The following is a 23,725-nucleotide window of genomic DNA, read 5'->3' on the forward strand; positions in this document are numbered from 1 at the left end:
AGTGATTTATGCAATGCGTACTGCTGTAATTACTGCATGCATTTAATTATTTCCTTCTGTGAATTGACTTTAAGGTCTTTTTATGCAGTATTTACAAATCATTTTTGCGCATTCTAGCAACATTTTCAGTTTTGCATGCAATATGTGGTTACCTGACCGACATAGCACATGAGATAACCTTAAAGTGTTACTAAACCCCGGATCCTGCAGTCACTATATCTGGTCTCCCCGGACCCTGCATTCACTATATCTGGTCTCCCCGGACCCTGCAGTCACTATATCTGGTCTCCCCAGACCCTGCATTCACTATATCTGGTCTCCCTGGACCCTGCATTCACTATATCTGGTCTCCCCGGACCCCGCATTCACTATATCTGGTCTCCCCGGACCCTGCATTCACTATATCTGGTCTCCCCGGACCCTGCATTCACTATATCTGGTCTCCCCGGACCCTGCATTCACTAGATCTGGTCTCCCCGGACCCTGCATTCACTAGATCTGGTCTCCCCGGACCCTGCATTCACTAGATCTGGTCTCCCCGGACCCTGCATTCACTAGATCTGGTCTCCCCGGACCCTGCATTCACTAGATCTGGTCTCCCCGAACCCTGCATTCAGTATATCTGGTCTCCCCGAACCCTGCATTCAGTATATCTGGTCTCCCCAAACCCTGCATTCACTATATCTGGTCTCCTCGGACCCCGCATTCAGTATATCTGGTCTCCCCGGAGCCCACATTCAGTATTTCTGGTCTCCCTGGACCCTGCATTCACTATATCTGGTCTCCCCGGACCCTGCATTCACTATATCTGGTCTCCCCGGACCCTGCATTCACTATATGTGGTCTCCCCGGACTCTGCATTCACTATATCTGGTCTCCCCGGACCCTGCGTTCACTATATCTGGACTCTGCCTTCACTATATCCGGTCTCCCCGGACCCTGCATTCACTATATCTGGTGTCCCTGGACCCTGCATTCACTATATCTGGTCTCCCACAGTACACAGAAAATGGAAATGCAATTATTTTAGTAAATATAAACTGCTAAATACCTTTTCTCATCAGCAGTTAGAGCAGTCTTGTGACTTCAGCAGAGCACTGGTTAAAGATTGTAGGAGGAGTTTTCTTTCTGCTCTAGGAGGATATGAAACCCCTGACCCTCTGTCTGGACAGTGCTGATTGGCCCTGTGCTGATCACATGCACCCTCCCAAGAAAAAAAAAAACCCTCTCTAGCAATACACACCAAACTGAGCATGTGCATGTGACTACGGATTCAGTCTGTATCAGGTGGACATTTCAACAAGAGGAGGGGCAGAGGAGAAAGTATCGAACAGCCTTTTTACACAATGCAGAGGATTAACCCCTTTGGTTCCACAGTGAGTATAACAAGCATGCTTTACTGCATATACAGACTGATTGTACTGTTGTGGGTTTAGTAACACTTTAAGTGAATTGTCCCCAATTTCTCAACTTTGATTTCAGGTTCAATAATCTTAGAGAATCTTGTTTTATTTATTTTTTTGTTTTTTCATTATTAATATTCTTAACATTATTATTCTCATACTCACAAGAACCATGGGTACCCTTGTCACAAATCCGTTTAGGCACTGTTTTTGGGCTTTGGGACTGCACTGACACATTTCTTCAAATAGAATAGATCTATACAAAAGTTGCTTGCATGTACAGTATTTTATTTAGAATAGTTTTGGAAATATTGAACGTTGTATAATTTACAATACATTATTAAACCAGTGATTATTATTTGCTTCTACACAGTGTTACTATTGTAGGTAGAGCAATTTTAGCTTAATATATGAAAAGTCTTGCACTTTTTTTTTCATTTATTACAAGTGGGAATTTTTTTTTCTTTATGTTTATTATGAGTGGGAGTGTTTTTTGTTTTTTTTTTAGTGCTGGCTAGCTTCACAAAAAATTGTTTGTTTTTTCTTTACAGTTGGGGTTTGGGCGAGCAGTTTTTTGTAAATAAGTTTTTAATACTTGTTAAGGGGTGAGCACTGTTCCAGCATGCCCTCCTAGTGGAGATCACAGGTGGCCATTTTGATACACATGGGGCAGCCATGGTCCTCCATTGGCCCTATATGGAAGCTAGTCTAGACCAATGTAAAGTTATATTTTTTCTCTGGTTGTTCGGAATACAAAGTTGTATGTACAGTATCTATCAATGTGACATTGTCAGACTTTTGAGGAGATGTGTAGCAGATACGAACTGGATGAACACCTGGAAGAGCTGAATTATTGAATTAGTGGTGTTTGTCTGCATAGACTACATAGGGTTTAAGTGCAAAAAAAAAAAAAAAAAGAACTTCACCACTCCCTTTACCTTTTTCACTGAGTTAGACAACAAAAATTATATTCACATACCCGGTGATCTGGTGGTCTTCTGTAGATGTCTTGCGTTCTTCTGCTTTACACCCATCTTTGCCAGCACCTTCTTCTCTGACATCATCAGGAGCTGGCTGTCTCTTCCAGGTTCTTGAAGCTTCTCTCTTGATGATGTATAGGCACTGCAGCATGCCGGCTGTCTCTTTCTGGTTCTTGCAGCCGGTGTGTTGCAGTGCTTACGCACTGCAACCTGTGCACAGTAGAGTTCCACCAGGGCCTCTTGGAAAACGTGGTGTGGCTATCCCAGGAAGCTGTTGGCAACCACATATGTCCTTTTCACTTAGGTGACAATCCAAGCAGTGTGGAGAGGGTTCTATGAAAAAGATGAAAGATAAGTCATATTTTGAGAGAGAAGGGGGTAGGGGTCAGATGACAAAGTGGGTAGTGTGACAAAATGACAGAAATGACAGGTTCCTGAAAGAGGCTTTTAATAAATTAAAGTTTTCCCAATTTAGCTGCTTTTGTATTTTTGTAGACTTGACTTGTATGGAGAGACCAAATGTTACCGAATAGGAAATATAAACAAGAGTATACAATGTGAGCTTAACAGTTACAGTTGTAGTTGCAGTATAATAAATATGAGTGTCTGCAGTGCCATAATGGCAAATTGAATGACATACAAAAAAATGTACAATTGTCAGTCATGGTCTATTAAGGGACAAATAGAAATGGCGAACCCAGATACTCCTGCGCTTAGGGATGGACTTAGTATGGTTAGGACCACATCACAAAATTCTTGGGATATGCACGCCTTGCTGCCCTTAAAAGGCCGGGGAAGTCTAAATATACTGAGTAGAGAAAAACAAACAGAGGGCGCACTAACCTAGTGCATTACCTTAAAAAATATGTTTATTAAATGTTAAAAGTAGGTATTGTACTCACAAATTGTCAAAACAGTCAAAGGCACATCATGAAGGAACAGCTCTGTCCAATCCGCCAAGTCTTGGCTCCGAGGAAGAGGCAAGACCTCGAAACGCGTTAGCCTGTTGGATGTCCATAGTTCCCATTACGGACAGATACGTAGTGCGGATTGGACAGAGCTGTTCCTTCATGGATGTGCCTTTGACTGTATTGACAATTTGTGAGTACAATACCTACTTTTAACATTTAATAAACATATTTTTTAAGGTAATGCACTAGGCCGGTGCACCCTCTGTTTGCTTTCTCTATACAAATATAGTAGGAGCTTTTAGGCCAACATAAGCCCATCAAAACCGGCGCAAAGGTTGCCCTCGTCCTCCGAGGGTTGTTTAAGCGTGTGGAGTGTTGAGAAGCCTATGTTGGGGAAGCGTTGACTGGACAAGGTTTTAGAACCTGTAGATCATTTTCCCTTGAACATTGGTTGGCTGTGGGATGTCTTTTGTTGAAATACAACATGACCTTCATGCTATGGCTCAGCAAGCATATACAACACATATACTCCTGTCAAAAAATAATTTTACAATGCGACCTCTGAATAAATATTTACAGAAAATACATTAAGGTTTCCTGTAAAGTTTATCTTCTTCCCCTTTTTTCGATCAGTAAGTGAAACCGTCAGCTACCATTTTTATTTTTGTTGGTTGGAGCTTTTATCCGTGCCAAAATACAGTCTGGGAAATACAAAACGATTAATTAAATGCAAATATTTGCCAGATGTATAAACTTCTTTTTTTGGAAGAAAACGGGCATCCTGCCAGAAATATGCCTTTACCCTCACGCCAGTTTCCATGCCTAGCCTGCTTTAGACTATTGAGCATGAGTAGACTGAAGAAAGTACCTTCTTTACGCTCCGCTTGCACGTAAACATTGACATAGCTGATTTTAGCATCTTTTGTTGAGTGATGTGTGAACCTCTTGTCGGGAAGATGGTGAGATCCAGACACAGCCGCCCAGTTGTTTTCAGGTGTTGTAAGGTTACGTTGATGATTGAGACTGGTTGATCAAAGAAAGTGTTGTTTCCAGATGTCTTGATGGCAGGAAAATGCTTGAATGTATATGTTATAGGTGTGCTGAGTAATACATACATGCTAGTGTGCCAACTACCTATTTAGTCTTGTTGCACTAGACTAGAACTGAAGCCGAACTTCGGTCAGGGAAGGGTTTGAACCTCTGATAAGAATATATTGATGGGCAGCACAGTAGCTAAATGGTTAGCACTTCCGCCTGGCAGTACTAGGATCATTGGTTTAAATCCCAACCACGGCACCACCTGCCTGGAGTTTGCATGTTCTCCCTGTGCCTGCGTGGGTTCCCTCTGGGTACTCCGGTTTCCTCCCACACTCCAGAGACATGTTGGTAGGTTATTTGTCTCCTGTCTAAATTGGCCCTAGTATGTGTATGTATGAATGTGAGTTATGGACCTTATATTGTAAGCCCCTAGAGGGTTAGGGACTGATGTGAATGTACAGTATATATGTAAAGCGCTGCGTAAATTAACAGCGCTATATAAGTACCTGAAATAAATAAATGTTTGCTTCATCATTTAAGTGATTTTTTTCCTGTGTGATTACACAGAAAGTGGGGAGGAACTCCTCAGTGGAGACATAGACAATGATAAAACATTAACTTTCCCCCTTAAAAAATGTGCATTTATTGGTGCATATGTCCCTGCTATAGAGATTCTGCTTACTTCCCATCCCTTTGCCTATGCAGTAAGTGGACAGGGATAGCAGTAAAAACCCAACAATGGTTCTAACCATTAAGCTCGTACACACGATCGATGAGAAAATCAGACAAATGATCATCCTTTTTTCTTTTTGCATTGTAGTCTATCAAAAATGAATAGGTACTAAAGATACAAAAATTCTCGTAAGACAAAATACAACTTCACACGACGATATAATGTGCTGTAATGTATTCTTGTATGCACTGAGCAATGTATTCCATGCGTGTTCGGTCTTGATCACTCTGTGTGAATGTTTCAATGCAGTGCATGTTATCTCAGCTTGCAGAGCTTGGATTCATTGAATGAGTTTACCAAAAATTTAAATATTGCAGAATATACAGCCTCATGCTATATAACTAGGCTCCATTTCATGCTGAATAAACTAAATTATTAATCTGTAGTTACATAGTTAGTCTGGCTGAAAAAAGACAAAAGTCCATCCAGTTCAACCATTAAAAAAAAAAAAAAGTTATAATCCCACACCCACAGGTGATCCAGAGGAAGGCAAAAAAAACCAGCAAAGCATGATCCAATTTGCTCCTGTAGGGGAAAAAATTCCTTCCTGATCCCCCAAGAGGCAATCGGATATTCTGTGGATCAACTTTACCTATAAATGTTAGTATCCTGTTATATTCTGTGTGTCTAGGAAAGAATCCAGGACTTTTAAAGCAATCTACTGAGCTGGCCAGAACCAACTCTTGAGGGAGTCTATTCCACATTTTCACAGCTCTCACTGTGAAGAAACCTTTCCCTGTTTGGAGATTAAATCTCTTTTCCTCCAGACGTAAAGAGTGCCCCCTTGTCCTCTATGATGACCTCAGGGTGAATAGCTCTACACCGAGTTCACTATATGAACCACTGATGTATTTATACATGGAGATCATATCCCCCCTTATATATTATACATGGAGATCATATCCCCCCTTATGTATTATACATGGAGATCATATCCCCCTTATGTATTATACATGGTGATCATATCCCACCTTATGTATTATACATGGAGATCATATCCCCCTTATGTATTATACATGGAGATCATATCCCCCTTATGTATTATACATGGAGATCATATCCCCCCTTATGTATTATACATGGAGATCATATCCCCCCTTATGTATTATACATGGAGATCATATCCTCCCTTATGTATTATACATGGAGATCATATCCCCCCTTATGTATTATACATGGAGATCATATCCCCCTTATGTATTATACATGGAGATCATATCCCCACCTTATGTATTATATATGGAGATCATATCCCCCCTTATGTATTATATATGGAGATAATATCCCCCTTATGTATTATACATGGAGATCATATCCCCCCTTATGTATTATACATGGAGATCATATCCCCCCTAATGTATTATACATGGAGATCATATCCCCCCTTATGTATTATACATGCAGATCATATCCCCCTTATGTATTATACATGGAGATCATTTCCCCCCTTATGTATTATACATGGAGATCATATCCCCCTTATATATTATACATGGAGATCATATCCCCACCTTATGTATTATATATGGAGATCATATCCCCCCTTATGTATTATACATGGAGATAATATCCCCCCTTATGTATTATACATGGAGATCATATCCCCCCTTATGTATTATACATGGAGATCATATCCCCCTTATGTATTATACATGGAGATCATATCCCCCCTTATGTATTATACATGGAGATCATATCCCCCCTTATGTATTATACATGGAGATCATATCCCCCCTTATGTATTATACATGGAGATCATATCCCCCCTTATGTATTATACATGCAGATCATATCCCCCCTTATGTATTATACATGGAGATAATTTCCCCCCTTATGTATTATACATGCAGATCATATCCCCCCTTATGTATTATACATGGAGATCATTTCCCCCCTTATGTATTATACATGCAGATCATATCCCCCCTTATGTATTATACATGGAGATCATATCCCCCCTTATGTATTATACATGGTGATCATATCCCCACCTTATGTATTATATATGGAGATCATATCCCCCCTTATGTATTATATATGGAGATAATATCCCCCTTATGTATTATACATGGAGATCATATCCCCCCTTATGTATTATACATGGAGATCATATCCCCACCTTATGTATTATATATGGAGATCATATCCCCCCTTATGTATTATACATGGAGATAATATCCCCCCTTATGTAGTATACATGGAGATCATATCCCCCCTTATGTATTATACATGGAGATCATATCCCCCCCTTATGTATTATACATGGAGATCATATCCCCCCTTATGTATTATACATGGAGATCATATCCCCCCCTTATGTATTATACATGGAGATCATATCCCCCCTTATGTATTATACATGGAGATCATATCCCCCCCTTATGTATTATACATGGAGATCATATCCCCCCTTATGTATTATATATGGAGATAATATCCCCCTTATGTATTATACATGGAGATCATATCCCCCCTTATGTATTATACATGGAGATCATATCCCCCCTAATGTATTATACATGGAGATCATATCCCCCCTTATGTATTATACATGCAGATCATATCCCCCTTATGTATTATACATGGAGATCATTTCCCCCCTTATGTATTATACATGGAGATCATATCCCCCTTATATATTATACATGGAGATCATATCCCCACCTTATGTATTATATATGGAGATCATATCCCCCCTTATGTATTATACATGGAGATAATATCCCCCCTTATGTATTATACATGGAGATCATATCCCCCCTTATGTATTATACATGGAGATCATATCCCCCTTATGTATTATACATGGAGATCATATCCCCCCTTATGTATTATACATGGAGATCATATCCCCCCTTATGTATTATACATGGAGATCATATCCCCCCTTATGTATTATACATGGAGATCATATCCCCCCTTATGTATTATACATGCAGATCATATCCCCCCTTATGTATTATACATGGAGATAATTTCCCCCCTTATGTATTATACATGCAGATCATATCCCCCCTTATGTATTATACATGGAGATCATTTCCCCCCTTATGTATTATACATGCAGATCATATCCCCCCTTATGTATTATACATGGAGATCATATCCCCCCTTATGTATTATACATGGTGATCATATCCCCACCTTATGTATTATATATGGAGATCATATCCCCCCTTATGTATTATATATGGAGATAATATCCCCCTTATGTATTATACATGGAGATCATATCCCCCCTTATGTATTATACATGGAGATCATATCCCCACCTTATGTATTATATATGGAGATCATATCCCCCCTTATGTATTATACATGGAGATAATATCCCCCCTTATGTAGTATACATGGAGATCATATCCCCCCTTATGTATTATACATGGAGATCATATCCCCCCCTTATGTATTATACATGGAGATCATATCCCCCCTTATGTATTATACATGGAGATCATATCCCCCCCTTATGTATTATACATGGAGATCATATCCCCCCTTATGTATTATACATGGAGATCATATCCCCCCCTTATGTATTATACATGGAGATCATATCCCCCCTTATGTATTATACATGGAGATCATATCCCCCCTTATGTATTATACATGGTGATCATATCCCCCTTATGTATTATACATGGAGATCATATCCCCCCTTATATCCGGTTTTTCAAAGTTTGGATGTTAAACGTTTGGAAAAGGAAGAAAACCGGTAAAGATTCAGCAGTAGAACGGGAGCGAAGTCCAACCAAACCCCATTATTACACCTTTCATTCCCAATGCAGTTGACTGAGTTTGCTTATTACATGGAGCTGCTCCTCATGGGGTTAACTTTGCTGGTTGGTTTTGATTGTCTATATAATGCCAGGAGTTGGGCCTATAAAAGTAATCTTGTTCCTCTTTGTCTTTCAGCACGATGTCTCGCAGGTGCTTCTGAAAGGCACCCTGGACAGTGTGGTGGAGGAGTGTGTCAGCTTTGTAGGGGTGGATATCAACATCTGCTCTGAAACTCTATTGAGGTAAACACAGCTTTGTACATTGCTGCACCATTACCTTCACTTTGTAGTTGTCTGCCTGGAGAACGTCATGCACAGGACACTACGGTGCTGCCACCTGCTACAAAGCTCTGCCATTCATCCTGCACAATGATGTACTGTATGTTCCCCTGGTTATTACTTTCATTATGTTTGTCTTCTGCTCCAGTGTACATAATATTGGGAGAGCACACAGTCACTGCTTCACCAACTGGTCTTTTGTTGGGTGTTTGAATGTATTTACATACAAAATGTCTGTTTAATGCAGGCAATGATAGTCCACTGAATTTATGACATTTTTGGTATTGTAGAGTTAACCACTTCCCGTCCGGCTGCTGTATATAAACGGCCGGACGGTGGCAGTGCAGGGGCGGGTTGCCGTTCATAAACGGCGCCCGCCATTTTGGATTGTGCACACTCCCTGGAAACGCGCGGAACCACGATCTGGTGCCGATCGCTGTACAGGACCTCTGTGTGAGGTTCCGATCATGTGATCACTGATTGGCCAATCAGTGATCACATGAATAGGTGTAAGCAAGATGTTACTGCTGACATCATTGCTTACTACGTGTGAAATCTGTGAATGATCACGGAGGTCACATGGTACTAGGACATTCACAACAGCCTTGTACCATGTGACAAGCTGTGACCAATCACAGCTGTCAGCATTCACAAAATTTAGCAAATAAATAATCTTTCTTCATAAATCTTGGCCAACATTTATTCAGTTATCTTTTTAGTAAAAAAAAAATAACCCAAATTAGTTTATAAACAAAAATTATAATTTTTCTAAATTTTTTCTTTTTTACATTTTTATTTTATTTTCTTTTATTACGTGTTTTTTTTTTTTTTAACATACTGTCACCCTAGCAGTACAGTGTCACCATGGTGACGGTATTTCTCAATGGCTTCAAGAATGCAGCCAGAGAGAAAGAGACATTATTGCTTTTACAGCCTTTATGGGTGTAAAAGCAATCAGTGTAAAAAAAAAAAAATAAAAAATCTTCATCACCCCCCACAAGTAGTACAGTGTCACTATGGTGACACTGTACTACTTGTGGGGGGTGATGAAGATTGAAGGGTGATGAAAATTGCAGCCATTGAGAAATACTGTCACTATGGTGACACTGTACTGCTAGGGTGACAGTATGTTAAAATAAAAAACATAATATAAGAAAATAAATTAAAAATGTAAAAAAAAAATTTTGAAAAATTATTATTTTTCGTTAGAAACTAATTAGAAACAAAATCAGTAACTTCGAAACTAAACAAAGTTTTTTTGTTCTGCATATGTCTAGTTTCCTTTTCTCTGCCCCAGCAATAGTGCAGAATAGCCGGGGAAATTAAGAAGAAAAGAATGTGCTGTTGGGGAGGAGGGATTAAGGAGAACCCTGCATTGGCAGAGTACAGATTTGACCCTTTTGCTGCCATACGTGCTCTCCATTTTTACTTTAGGTGGCCAGAAAATGTTTGCCATGTTTGGTAGGCTATATTCTGGTTTTCCCGTGCTGCCGTGCATTTACTAACATCGAAAACACAGAAGTGGTCAATACTGAGCTCTTCTGTGTTCATTAGTAAAGTGAAGGAGATAGTGAACATGCCATGCCTGAGGACCTTCTTCAGTATGAATGAACACAGAGGTGGTCAATACTGAGCTCTTCTGTGTTCATTAGTAAAGTGAAGGAGATAGTGAACATGCCATTCCTATGGACCTCCTTCAGTATGAATGAACACAGAAGTGGTCAATACTGAGCTCTTCTGTGTTCATTAGTAAAGTGAAGGAGATAGTGAACATGCCATGCCTGAGGACCTCCTTCAGTATGAATGAACACAGAAGTGGTCAATACTGAGCTCTTCTGTGTTCATTAGTAAAGTGAAGGAGATAGTGAACATGCCATGCCTGAGGACCTCCTTCAGTATGAATGAACATAGAAGTGGTCAATACTGAGCTCTTCTGTGTTCATTAGTAAAGTGAAGGAGATAGTGAACATGCCATGCCTGAGGACCTCCTTCAGTATGAATGAACACAGAAGTGGTCAATACTGAGCTCTTCTGTGTTCATTAGTAAAGTGAAGGACATAGTGAACATGCCATGCCTGAGGACCTCCTTCAGTATGAATGAACATAGAAGTGGTCAATACTGAGCTCTTCTGTGTTCATTAGTAAAGTGAAGGAGATGGTGAACATGCCATGCCTATGGACCTCCTTCAGTATGAATGAACATAGAAGTGCTGAGTACAGTGCTGTTCCATGTCATTCAGAAACAGATTAGTCAACTTGAAGAGGCATGTTTCCTGATCTTCCCACTCACCGCATTGTACGGAAAAGCTGGCGATCAGACTGGCCTGAAGCCAAGGTTCCAGTCTGATTGTCGGTAAGTTCCGGGAATGGTGTGCTGGGCGATGGCAACACTTAATCCGATGGCAGAGAGAGCAGCACAGCAGAGAGCAATGTCAGAGAAAGTGAAGGGACATATAGCGGACACAGAGTGGAGGGAGAGGACACACTGGTGGTAGTGGAGGGGTTGGGGCTCACATTTTTATATGAATGACTGTGATCAGCAGCAGGGTCTGGGGAACCCTTCTACTATAAGTTCATGATTGCCGAAAATAACACAGATAAGCAGGAGGGAAATGTGCTCAAGAGGTTCTGCTCTGCCATAAGCCTTATGTCGGTGGCAGCGAAAGGGTTAAAGGCAACTTTCCTGAGATGTAAGGAGCATGCCATTGCTGACTTTCCTCTGAAACTACTAGTTGTCTTTCTTTTCTGCTTGCCTACCAGCTTCAGTTGTTTCTTAGGTAGGGCTCATGTACACGGGATACTTCTGAACGAAGGAAAATGACTGCTGGAAACGTAGGTTAAAAAACGTCTGTTTAGCCGCATTTGCATACGTTTAGAAGCGTTTTTTAAAGATAACCTCAAGAGACCTACCAAAATGCCCAGAAAGCACTGAAAAACAGTAAAAAATTTGCTATTTCAGACATTATGAGAGAAATAGAAAGAGCAGAAGCAGAGAGAGCAGTATTTGTTGAGATTAGCGGTCTTTTTTGTTTTTGTGGTGTTTGGATGTGTTCCAGCTCATTTCTGTGCAGAAGTTATTGCAGCAGTGTCTAACATATTTTCTTTCATGCAAAACCTCAAAGTATGGTGTACTAGGTCCATTTGAGTACCGGGAAAATGCTTTGCGTGCGTTTTTCATGATGAAAAAAAGACTCTGGACAGCATCTGGAAATGGAAGAGTTAAAAAAATGCAAACGCTTATAAACGCGATTAGCCGCGTTGACAAGCGTTTGGCGTTTGAAACGCTGATAAAATCTACTGCTGAACGCAAGTTTGGTGTGTTCAAAAAAACTAAGAGTTAAAAAAATGCAAACGCTTATAAACGCGGTTAGCCGCGTTTACAAGCGTTTGGCATTTGAAATGCTGATAAAATCTGCTGAGCGCAAGTTTGGTGTGTTCAAAAAAACTACTGTAAACTCAACTGACTGTAAATGACTATATGCACATGGACACATAGGAAAACATTAGGGTGAGTTCAGGGGCTGCTGAAAAAAAGCTGAACAGCTCCTAAACGTGAGATTATCAGCTGCAGTGTACATGGAGCCTTACCGATCCAACGAAAAGTATGCATATCAGAAAAATCAGCGAGGGAAAAGAGATGGTAGGATATCCACTCCACCGTGGGGACAACAGAACAGTTAAAGCAGAGCAAAATACAATAGATAAGACCACCGACATGTCAACACACAGAAATTGAAGGAGTTTCTGTTTGATTTGAGCTTCTACTTATGCAGTTAGGGCCTGTCTGCACTTGTCTGTTTTATTAAACAATCAACAGGGAGTTTTACTGCATGAAATGCATTTCGAGTAGAAATCACAAACATTACATTAGCTAAGTAACATCAATTCCATTGTATGCAGCTTATTGGTTTGTTTTATGTTGATTTTAGGCATATTGCTGGTTTGAATTCAGTAAGAGCAAAGAATGTGATTGAATGGAGAGAGAAGAATGGACCTTTCATGAATAGAGAACAGCTAAAGTGTGTGAAGGGGCTGGGTCCGAAGACCTTCCAGCAGTGCATCGGCTTTATCAGGATTAACCAGGAGTATGTGAAGAACCTGGGCAGGTAGGCATCCTTTTTACTCTTAGGTCTATAACCTTGAGGACAGCAAAACTATAGCTATTAACCACTTTCCCTCCCAAGGATTTACCCCCCTTCCTGACTAGGCCATTTTTTGCGATATGGCGCTGCGCGACTTTAACTGACAACTGCGTGGTCATGCAACACCGTATGCTGTCATTTTCCCCACAAATAGAGCTTTCTTTTGGTGGTATTTGATCACCTCTGCATTTTTTATTTTTTGCAGTATGAACTAAAAAAGACTGACAATTTTGGAAAAAAAACCTATATTTTTTACTTTTTGCTATAAAACATATAATAAAAATTTTTTTAAAACATCAAATTTCTTCATAAATTTAGGACAAAATGTATTCTGCTACATGTCTCCTTCTCTCTAGTTCCCTGGTCTCCTCCTCCCAGGACTTCTCCAGGGTGTCACCCATCCTCTGGAACTCCCTGCCCCAACCCATCAGATTATCACCTACTCTCTTCTCCTTTAGGCGCACCCTGAAAACCCATCTCTTCAGGGAAGCCTACCCCACCCCCTGCTAACTTGCCGACCCTCCTCCACTCTTCCTACCACTCCATCCCCCACAGCTATCTCCTCCTGTGCCACCATCCCCTCCCTCCTAGATTGTAAGCTCGAAAGAGCAGGGCCCTCGATCCCCTCATGTTTTGCATTGTATTGGTATTGTTCTGTCACATGTTCTGTCCTCCTCTGTAATGTACAGCTCTGAGCGAACTATTGGCGCTTTATAAATACTGTATAATAATAATGTCTGCTAAGAAAAACATCCCAATACAGTAAGTGTATATTAATTGGTTTACCTGAAAGTTATAGTGTCTACAAATGGCAGTATATATACTGGGATTTTAATTTTTTTTTATACTAGTAATGGCGGCGATCAGCGACAGCTGGACTGCGGCAGGCATTCTGACACTGAGTGGGAACTGATTAATGGCCACTGACATCCCCAGTGACACTAATACAGTGATCAGTGCTAATAGAAAGCACTGACACTGTACTAATGACAATGGGCAGGAAGGGGTTAATATCTGGGGCGATCAAAGGGCTCAACTGTGTGCTGTGTGTTTTACCTTGTGTTCTGTGTGTGCTTTACTGGGGAGACGTGCTGCTTTGTATCTCTGCTGTGCAGAGAGATACAATGCAGCATGTCCATGCCAACAGGAGAGAGATCTGTGTTTGTTTACACATCGATCTCTCCCCTCTCAGCCCTACTGATGATGACCCAGTCCCGACTGGAAATCACCGGCCTGGACCCAGTGATTGACATCCCCAGCTGCCAATAGCGACGCAGGTAGAGCACGTGCATGCACCCCCTACCCCGGAAATGCAGATCATATATATAAGCGTGATTTTGCACTGTCCTGCCACCCTGTAGCAGTTTGTCTGCTAGAGAACATGAAATCTAGAGGTAAGTGAGGGAGCTGAGAAGTTGCACAAGGCCTGCAAAGATTGTGACTGAATGGATACAGAAGAATGGACGTTGTATAAATAGAGAACCGCTAAAGCGTGTGAAGAGGCTGGGTCCAAAGACCTTTCAGGAGTGTGCCGCCTTCAGAATTAACCAGGAGTATGTGAAGAACCTGTGCAGGTAGGCGTCCTTTTCACTCTTAGAGATATCACCTGGAGGTCAGCAAAATAATAGTTTAGGAGCCAGTAGCTATTAACAAATGTCTGCCTGATTTAGAAGAAACAGTTAAGCCCATTCTTCTGAGCCACCTCTACCCATTGTAGAGAGGACATGAAATCTAGAGGTAAGTGAGGTAGCCATGAAATTGCAGGAGGAGAGATCTTTGAGCCAAAGTCCTGCTGATTCAGCCTAGAGTGCCAGAAGGACCCACTGAACTCATGCCTACGGGCAGCAGAGATCCTAAGACCCCCTGGGTACCTAACCAAGCACATTTAACAAAATTCTTTAGATCTATTCCTGCTTAATTTAAAGAAGGAGATGGCTGCAAAATGGCAGAAACCTTTGACTATGGAGACATATTGCTGGTTTGAACTCAGTACAGGCAAAGAATGTGACCGAATAGAGCGAGAAGAATGGACCTTTTATAAATGGAGAGCAGATAAAGTGTGTGAAGGGGCTTGGTCCAAACACCTTCCAGCAGTGCATCAGCTTTATCAGGATTAACCAGGAGTATGCCACATACCCGGGCAGGTAGTCATTCTTTTTACTCTTGGGTATATAACCCAAAGGACTTCAAAATTATAGTTTAGGAGCCAGTGGCTTTTGACCCCACCCAAAATGTCTTCCAGATTTGGAAGGAACAGTTCAGTTCATTCTTCTGAGCCCTCTCTACCTTTGTAAAGAGGACATGAAAGCTAGAAATAAGTGAGGTAGCTGTGAAGACCTTTTATAAATAGAAGTTAAAGTGGAGCTCCACCCAAAAGGGGAAGTTCCGTTTTAAGGACTGCTCCCCATTAAGGATTGGCACCTTTGGGGGGCGGGAGCGGGTGCCCGAGTTTGACAGGTACCTGCTCCCACTTCCGGTCCGATCGCCATAGGCGATCAGAAACAGAAGGTGTCCTCCCTCCCTCCCTGTAGTCTTTTGGGACATGTGACAGGTCCCAGAAGACTACAAGACCATTCAGGAAGCTCAGCACTACTCGCACATGCGCAGTGGGTACCCAGCTGTGAAGTCGCAAGCAGTCACAGCCAGGTGCCCACACTGAAGATGCTGGCCTCCAAGAAAACAGGACGGCCGGTGAAACGAGCTGCGGGGGACACACCGCAGGACTGAGGGACAGGTAACTGGCTGTTCTTTAAAAGTCAGCAGCTACACTTTTTGTAGCTGCTTTTATTTTTTGCCAGGTGAGTGGAACTCTGCTTTAAGTGTTTGAAGGAGCTGGGTCCAAAGCTCGTCCAGCAGTGTTAACAGGACCAAGTGCTATGTGTGCTGGGTACTCCAAGGGATTTAACAAAGATTTTTAACTTCTAGTGATATAGTGATAACTACATTTAAAAAAAAATCATAAGGTTGAGCCTTTTGAAACCCTAGTTCAGGTGTGCCAAACAATGTAATCGCGGGCCACATCAGCATTATGGTTGCCCTCAAAGGGCTAGTTGTATATGTACAACTAGTTATCCGGAGCACCCCACCCCTCTTCTTACATCAGATGACAGAAGCCCCCCACCACCACCATCAGAAGTCAAAAGTCCCCTTCCCCCTTGCATCACAGTGCACCCCCTTACTGTTAAGAAGCTGGGGGCAGAGCTGGGAAGTAGAAAGGGCTGGAGGAGGACCAGAGGATGGCTGCAGCCAGCTGCCGGAGTCTGCTGAATGCTGAGAGCAGGAGAGGTGGAGATGAAGGGGTGCTGTGGCTGCACAGGGAGACACAGGATCTGTAGGAGTTCTGCCCTTTTCTGCTGACTGCTGAGACGGGGCAGAGACGAGCCTCTCCGTGGCTGTACAGAGAAGTGCAGGATCTGGTGGAGGAGTTCTGTCCTCCTTTTTGCTGCCAACTGCTGAGACAAGGGGGGTGCTGCAGGAAAGGTGCCAGGGTCACATGAAATGGTCTGGCAGGCTGGATTCAGTCCGCAGGCCTTGTGTTTAACACATGTGCCCTAGTTCATATGCCAACTGTGCTTACCAAAGGTGCAATTGTACTATATCAAGTGAATGCATTTGATTTGAAGTACATTTCGATGAGAACCGTATAACCTTTCACATCTTTGAAGTGTTTCCCTATAACATTTAGGGTCTGCAGTAATTATTAGAGGCATGGCTGCCTGGTTCTTGGGATTTGCCCAGCCCTAGCATTAACCTTAGACTGAATATAGAATATACATCCTCCCAGTATTACCACAATAAACGTAGTATATCACTTACACAGAATAACGTATCAGTGCGTGAAATGTGTCATCTCTTATTATTATTATTATACAGGATTTATATAGCGCCAACAGTTTGCTCAGCGCTTTACAATATAATGGGAGACAATACAGCAACAATAAAGTTCAATACAAGAGTGATAGGAGGGCCCTGCTCCTTGGAGCTTACAATCTAGGAGGGAGGGGCTAGTGGTACAAAAGGTAATAACTTATTAGCTGAGGGCAGGATAGGCTTCCCTAAAGAGATAGGTTTTTTTAGAGATTGCCTAAAAGTGAGCAGAGCAGGCGATAGTCTGGTAAATTGGGGTAGAGAGTTCCAGAGGATGGGGGAAGCTCTTGAGAAGTCCTGGAAACGAGCATGGGAGGAGGAGACAAGGGAGTTAGAGAGTAGGAGGTCTTGCAAGGAGTGGAGAGGACAGTTTGGGTGGTAGTTGGAGACCAGATCGGTGATGTAATTTGGGGCAGAGTTATAAATGGTTTTATATGTTATTGTTAGTGTTTTGAATTTTATTTGTTGGGCAATGGGAAGCCAGTGGAGGGATTGGCAGAGAGGGGTGGCAGATACAGAATGGTTAGTAAGGTGGATGAGTCTGGCAACAGCATTCATGATAGACTGAAGAGGGGATAGCCGGCAATGAGGTAGCCCAATGAGGAGGGAGTTACAATAGTCAAGGCGAGATATAACAAGGGAGTGAATGAGTTGCTTAGTGGTTTCCGAGGTTAGGAACGGCCGTATCTTGGAGATGTTGCGGAGGTGAAGTCCACAAGATTTGGGCAGTGAATGGATTTGGGGCTGAAAGGACAGATGGGAGTCTAGGATTACACCTAATACCCTGGCATGAGGGGAGGGACTGATGGTTGTATTATTGATCTTGATGGAGAAGTCGGGGGGGGGGCACGGGCTGGGGGGAATAGTATGATCTCAGTTTTGGAATGATTGAGTTTGAGGAAGTGGAGTGACATCCATGCCGGTATGTCATCTATATTACATGTAATATTTTAGAGGCTGTAAAAGGCATTGGCTGCACCAGATTTTTCCAAATGCATTAAGTGCAGGCTTTACAGAATATCCGGCTGTTCTAAAGCAGGTTTTATGTATTGTGCTGTAAGAATCCAAGAACAGGCCAGTTTTATTGTGTATATATTACAGCCCTTAACTGTTCACGAAACACATGCTGCTTTGCATTAGATGTAAGAAGTATAAACACAGGTATGAGATCTGTTCTGCAGAGACCCCTTATCTCCAACGATCTGAAATACAGAAAGGCAAAACGGTAGGTAATTGCTTTTTTTCTTTTTAAAAAGATGACATACGTTTAGATGCAATTTCCATGATTTTCTCAACTGAAGCTAAAATATTACAGGCAAACATCCCTGCGTACAATTTACTTCTTGACTCATTTTCTACAGAGGCATTTTTTTCAAGTTTTCGAGGCAAGTTTTTCTTGCTAGATATCACTTTATTCCTCCGAACAATTATAGACTTTCTGACAGCAGAGACCCTGGAGAATAAAATAGTGGTAGTTGCATTTTTTATGTGAAAAAATATTTGTAAAAATGAATTTTGGTGCAAACAAAATAACGATACCCAATTTTTGGTAAAATAGAAAAGATGGGTTTGCGTCAAGTAAATGGATACGGTAACAAAGATGTCAAGCTTTAAAAACTGCTCATGCTCCTGAAATCAGTCAAAAAATATGGCGCCCAAAATTCTCCGTAGGTGATGCTTTTACAGGTGATCAGTTTAGTGTTAACCATGAGTTATGGCCTTAAAATGATTGCTTTCACTTAGATGTAAAGGCAGCACAGTGGCTAAATGGTTAGCACTTCCGCCTGGCAGTACTAGGGTCGTTGGTTTGAATCCCAACCACGGCATCACCTGCCTGGAGTTTGCATGTTCTCCCTGTGCCTGCGTGGGTTTCTTCCGGGTACTCCAGTTTCCTCCCACACTCCAAAGACATGCTGGTAGGTTAATTGGCTCCTGTCTAAATTGTCCCTAGTATGTGTATGTATGAATGTAAGTTAGGGACCTTAAATTGTACACCCCTTGAGGGTTAGGGACTGATGTGAATGTACAATATATATGTAAAGCGCTGCGTAAATTGACGGCGCCATATAAGTACCTCTAGTAATAATGTTTGTAATGATACCTCATCGCAAGTTATGTTTACATACACATTTACTATACACTGTGCATTAGCATTGGGGTGTGTACAGATGTGATGGGGTTGCTTTTTTTATTTTTTTACTCTTCATTTAACTTTTTTGTTATCAAAAGGGGGCTAACAATCCCTCTATGTGATAGCATGGGCAGGTGGCAGGCAGTGGTACACCGAAGGGAATATTCTGGTGCCGAAACCGAAAATTCAGGATGCACTTGGCTAAATACCAAAATTGAAATGTATGTGGGGGTGGAGAGGCTCAAAATTGTTTTTGTTTTGTTTTTTTCTTTTACTTTTAATGCATGTTTTTATATATATTTTTTTTTTTTAAACTTATTTTATTTCTTTCACATAGTCCCCTATGTGATAACATATAAGTGACAGGTCCTCTTTGTAGGGGGGAGGGGGTGGAGGGGCAGTGTGTGCAAGGAGGGGGCAGGAGAGGAGCAGTGTATACAGACAGACTCTCTCACTTGATGCTGCTAAATGTCATTGCTGGTTTTTAAATGCTATTGCCTACATTTTTTTTCTTCACTTTATATCTCTGAGAAGGAGATGTCATTCACCCCGCCGCTAAAGTAAAAAAAGGGGCAGGGTCACTGGGTCATGTCACTGCATGACCCCGCCCCTTTACTGTAGCGACGGAGCGAATGGCTGCTCCTTCTCTGAGTTATAAAGTGAAGGCAATTGCATTTAAAAACCGGCAGCGACATTTAGCGGCGGCCAGTGAGGGAGTCTGTACACACTGCTCCCTCACTGTATACACTGCTTACCTCCTCTCATGCCTCCCCCCCCCCCCCCCATCTGCAGTACACACAGCTCCCCCAAACCCCCCAGCCAAATGGTCAGTCCGCCCATCATTGGTGCCAGGTCTCTCATTATCGGCACCTGTATCAGCTTACTTTTTTCCTATCATTAAAATAGAACTGTTTTCAGCTGATATGTTTCGGCCTCCAAAATTTTGGTGCATCCCAAGTTGACCGCTCCTGTTTTTGGAGACATCAGCGGTCTATTAAACCCCCGAATGTGTCTACTGCAGCTAATCAAGCACGGATCATGCTTGATTAGCTGCCACCTCAGCTACAGAATCCTGTGGAATGCCTGCTCTGAGCCCAGAAGTGACGTAATACACATCGCTTGCAGGTTTCTTTATTTGCAGAGGGGAATGGGGAATGGTTGTTACCTGATCTCCTCCATTGCAGGCAACGGGGGAAACACCTTCAGAGCCCCCCATAAAAGTGATTGGATCACTTTTACCCGAAAGATGAATGCTGGCTGTAAAAACTAAAACCAAGTTCACGGCCGCAGCTTGCTTTAACCCCTTAAATACCAGGGCTTTAAAGCCTTCCTAGACAGGGGTTAAAACTGAACTGCAGGCAAATTGTTAAACATACAGTATGTGTGGCTGTTTTATCTACCAAAGGATTTGTATCTTTATCTATCTAGTCTTGAGAGTTGCACAGTTCTGCCACAAAGCACAGTACTGCCTGGCAGAAGAGGGAACGTGATCTTCTCTGTTGCAGTTTCACTTTCAGTTACAGGTATCTTATCCACCCCCACCCAGTGATTGGACAGTAATGCCTCTTGCACACTGCAGCTTGAAAAAGCTCGGTACAGCGTTTTTTTGTTTTTTTTTTACTGAGCTAGAATGCAGCCCATTGTTTACAGGCATGTAAGGAGACACCGTGTTTTCTTGATTTAAAAAAAAGAAAAATGTATGTGTTTGGTCAGTATTTTGCCCTGGTATGCGCATATGAGCATAAATATTGTGCATAGGAATATATTGCACGCATGAACGCGCATACGCAAAAATAAGCATGAATATGCGCAAAACCAACACCTGAAATTACAACCAGATATGCTGATGCGCAAACATCAGTACTGTGTACAAGAGGCCTAGAGGAAGAAGCAGCGCACTTATGAGCTCATCGGTCTGTCATTCTGCTCTCTCTCTCTGCGTACTCTTTGCACTGCAGCACACCTGATTGGCTTCTTGTGTTGCTAGCTCTTCAACCTCTTTGAGCTCTGTTGTATAGTAGACTGCAAGAGGCGGATACAAAGTCAAATTCAGGTACTTACATTGCTTCCACCTAAAAAGTATCTGCCTGGAGTCCAGCTTTAAATTCCCATTCATTATAATTTTGCAGTTTTAGAAAAGCAACTTTATTTGTAAATATAGTTTGTGTGTGCACTTGCTCATAAGAACTACTACATGCAAAGTGTCCCCCATACATGTGAAAATTATTTTTTTTCTTTTATTATTTGAATTCCTTTGTAAAAGTTACAGCATATGATGTCGCTCACAGATGGGTCTGAAGGATTGCTTTTCTTTCATAGGAACCAATCAGCAGATGAGAACTCCAATCTTTCTGGATCCCACACCACTGCGCCCAGACAAGGCAAAAAAGCAGCAAAGTCAGCACTCAACATTCCTGCCAAACCAAACCCACTGGATCAGACGTGTATTCATCCCGAGTCATACAACATAGCAGCAAGGTAGGTCAAGTCTCTCTGGGTCACATGCACCAACATCCCACACCTCTGCTCGCAAACAAGGTAAAAGAGCCATAAGATCCGCACTCAACATCCTGCCAACTCAAACCCAATGGATCAGATCTGTATTCATCCCGAGTCTTACAACATAGCAGCAAGGTAGGTCAAGTCTTTCTGGGTCACATGCACCAACATCCCACACCTCTGCCCGCAAACAAGGTAAAAAAAGCCATAAAATCCGCACTCAACGTCCTGCCAAGTCAAACCTAATGGATCAGGCATGTATTCATCCCAAGTCATACAACATAGCAGCAAGGTGGTTCAAGTCATCCACAGTGAGGCCGAGTTCAACCTGATGCCAGTTCAGTGTTCAGCCTCATTCACCTGACCGTGGTATATTGCAGAAACCAGTGGCCAGGAGACCAGGTGTGTATGGACAGCCATGGCCTGGAAGCCTGTACAAAGCAAAGACCTGCTGACAGCAGTTGTCCACCAGTGTTTGGACGTAATCACATGGAGCGACTGCTTGCAGTTGGGGACAGATGATCACCCCTGGATGCAAGGAACTTGGGGCCGCTATCAGCCTGCCATTGCTTTGTACAGGCTTTTCATCCATTTATGTCTATGCTAGGGGGGTTTTCCAGCTGAGACAGCAGAAAGTAAGGAAATCTTGCCAGCGGGTAGGGTCAATATTCCCATCGCACATGTTCCTGGACATGGGCTCAACAGTAGCAAATACCAGTTGGAACCACAAATTGGTGCACATACGTGCCAGAACACCATGGATGGTCACATATCATCCGATGACTGACGAAGGGTACCTGCGTGGTTCCGGAATGTTGCACTTGGTCCTTTGTGATGTGGATTTTCTGCAGTAAAGCTTTGGATGCTATTTGACGATCCATGGTGTGCTGGTGAATATGTGCATTGGTCTTGCCAATGGGGACACACACCCAAAGCAAAATCTTTAGCAGCAGTAAATGTAGCACTCTCTGTATAATCTATATGGCAGTGGCAGACCTTAAAGTGGAACTTGACTCTCTTAATCAACAGTAACTATTTTTAATCCTTATGCTGCTAGCATTAGTTACTTCCTGGTCTCCAGGCTTGGGCAAATGACATCATACATCCCAGGTGTCTTAAAGAGGGCAGGAGGGGTTTTCTCAGCTAAGAAAAACCTCCTTCTTGCATGCCTGAACTAAAGGTAGATGGATTCCTGGAAGTAAATGCTACAGGAATCATCTGCCCTTACACAAGGTGGCCATGGCCAGAAATTCTAGAGGATGTTTTTCAAAGTGATTTCGCAGCATAATAAAGCATGGAGAAGGGATGGATTAGTTTGCTTTGAATATTAAAAATAAATTATAGTGTTTTTGGTTTGTGTTGCTCAGGTGCAGTGTAGTTCTGCTTTAAAGGCAAGCAACAACTTGAAAGAGGTTCCAAAGTTCAGAATTTGCAATAAACATAAAAACAAATGCACATATATTGGCAAAATTGGAATTTATTATTTTTAAGCCTGCAAAGCATTGCAACCAGGATCAGTGAATGGCGGGTGCAAGGCCAGGGTCCTTCAGACTCTTTCTCCAGCTCTTTGTCTGTACTGAGATTGGAGAATTGAAGAGCTGGAGGAAGTGTCAATGGACTACGAGTGTGGTGATCACCTTACTTGTGTTCCATTAAGAACTACAAGCCCACCTGCCACAGTAGAAGATGGGACTTAAAAGTTTTTTCATTCTCAGGTCTCTGAAAGTGATTTCAAATCTATGGGTAATGGGGTCCCCCTAGCACCTTAAATATGGGTGTAACATTTAAAGTGATATTAAAGGCAATAAAAAAAAGAAAAAAAAACAAACAAACATGTTATACTTACCTGCTGTGTGCAGCAGATTTGCACAGAGCAGCCTGGATCCCCTGCTGGTGCTCTTGGCAACTTGCTATGTGTGCACCCAAGCAGGATCACTTTCGAGCCACTGCTATGCATGTCCAT

At 42.1% G+C, this 23,725-nt stretch overlaps 1 protein-coding gene across 2 annotated transcripts in view; it reads left to right on the forward strand.

Annotated features, from left to right (window-relative positions):
• The window catches only part of SRBD1 (S1 RNA binding domain 1), a 275,758-nt gene that overhangs the window by 218,781 nt on the left and 33,252 nt on the right, over positions 1 to 23,725 (forward strand). For both annotated transcript variants that reach the window (XR_016306420.1, XM_089653922.1), the window contains exons 18-20: positions 8,981 to 9,087; positions 13,053 to 13,229; positions 21,583 to 21,741. Coding sequence is in view for 1 of the 2 variants with exons in the window: in XM_089653922.1 (XP_089510048.1) it covers positions 8,981 to 9,087; positions 13,053 to 13,229; positions 21,583 to 21,741 (443 nt within the window). In the remaining variant the exon portion in view is untranslated. The remainder of the gene's footprint in view (positions 1 to 8,980; positions 9,088 to 13,052; positions 13,230 to 21,582; positions 21,742 to 23,725) is intronic.

This window comes from Staurois parvus, unplaced genomic scaffold (assembly GCF_062004578.1).
Source record: "Staurois parvus isolate SC_StPar_1 unplaced genomic scaffold, SC_StPar_1.0 ptg000727l, whole genome shotgun sequence".
In the NCBI taxonomy this organism is placed as follows: Eukaryota; Metazoa; Chordata; class Amphibia; order Anura; family Ranidae; genus Staurois; species Staurois parvus.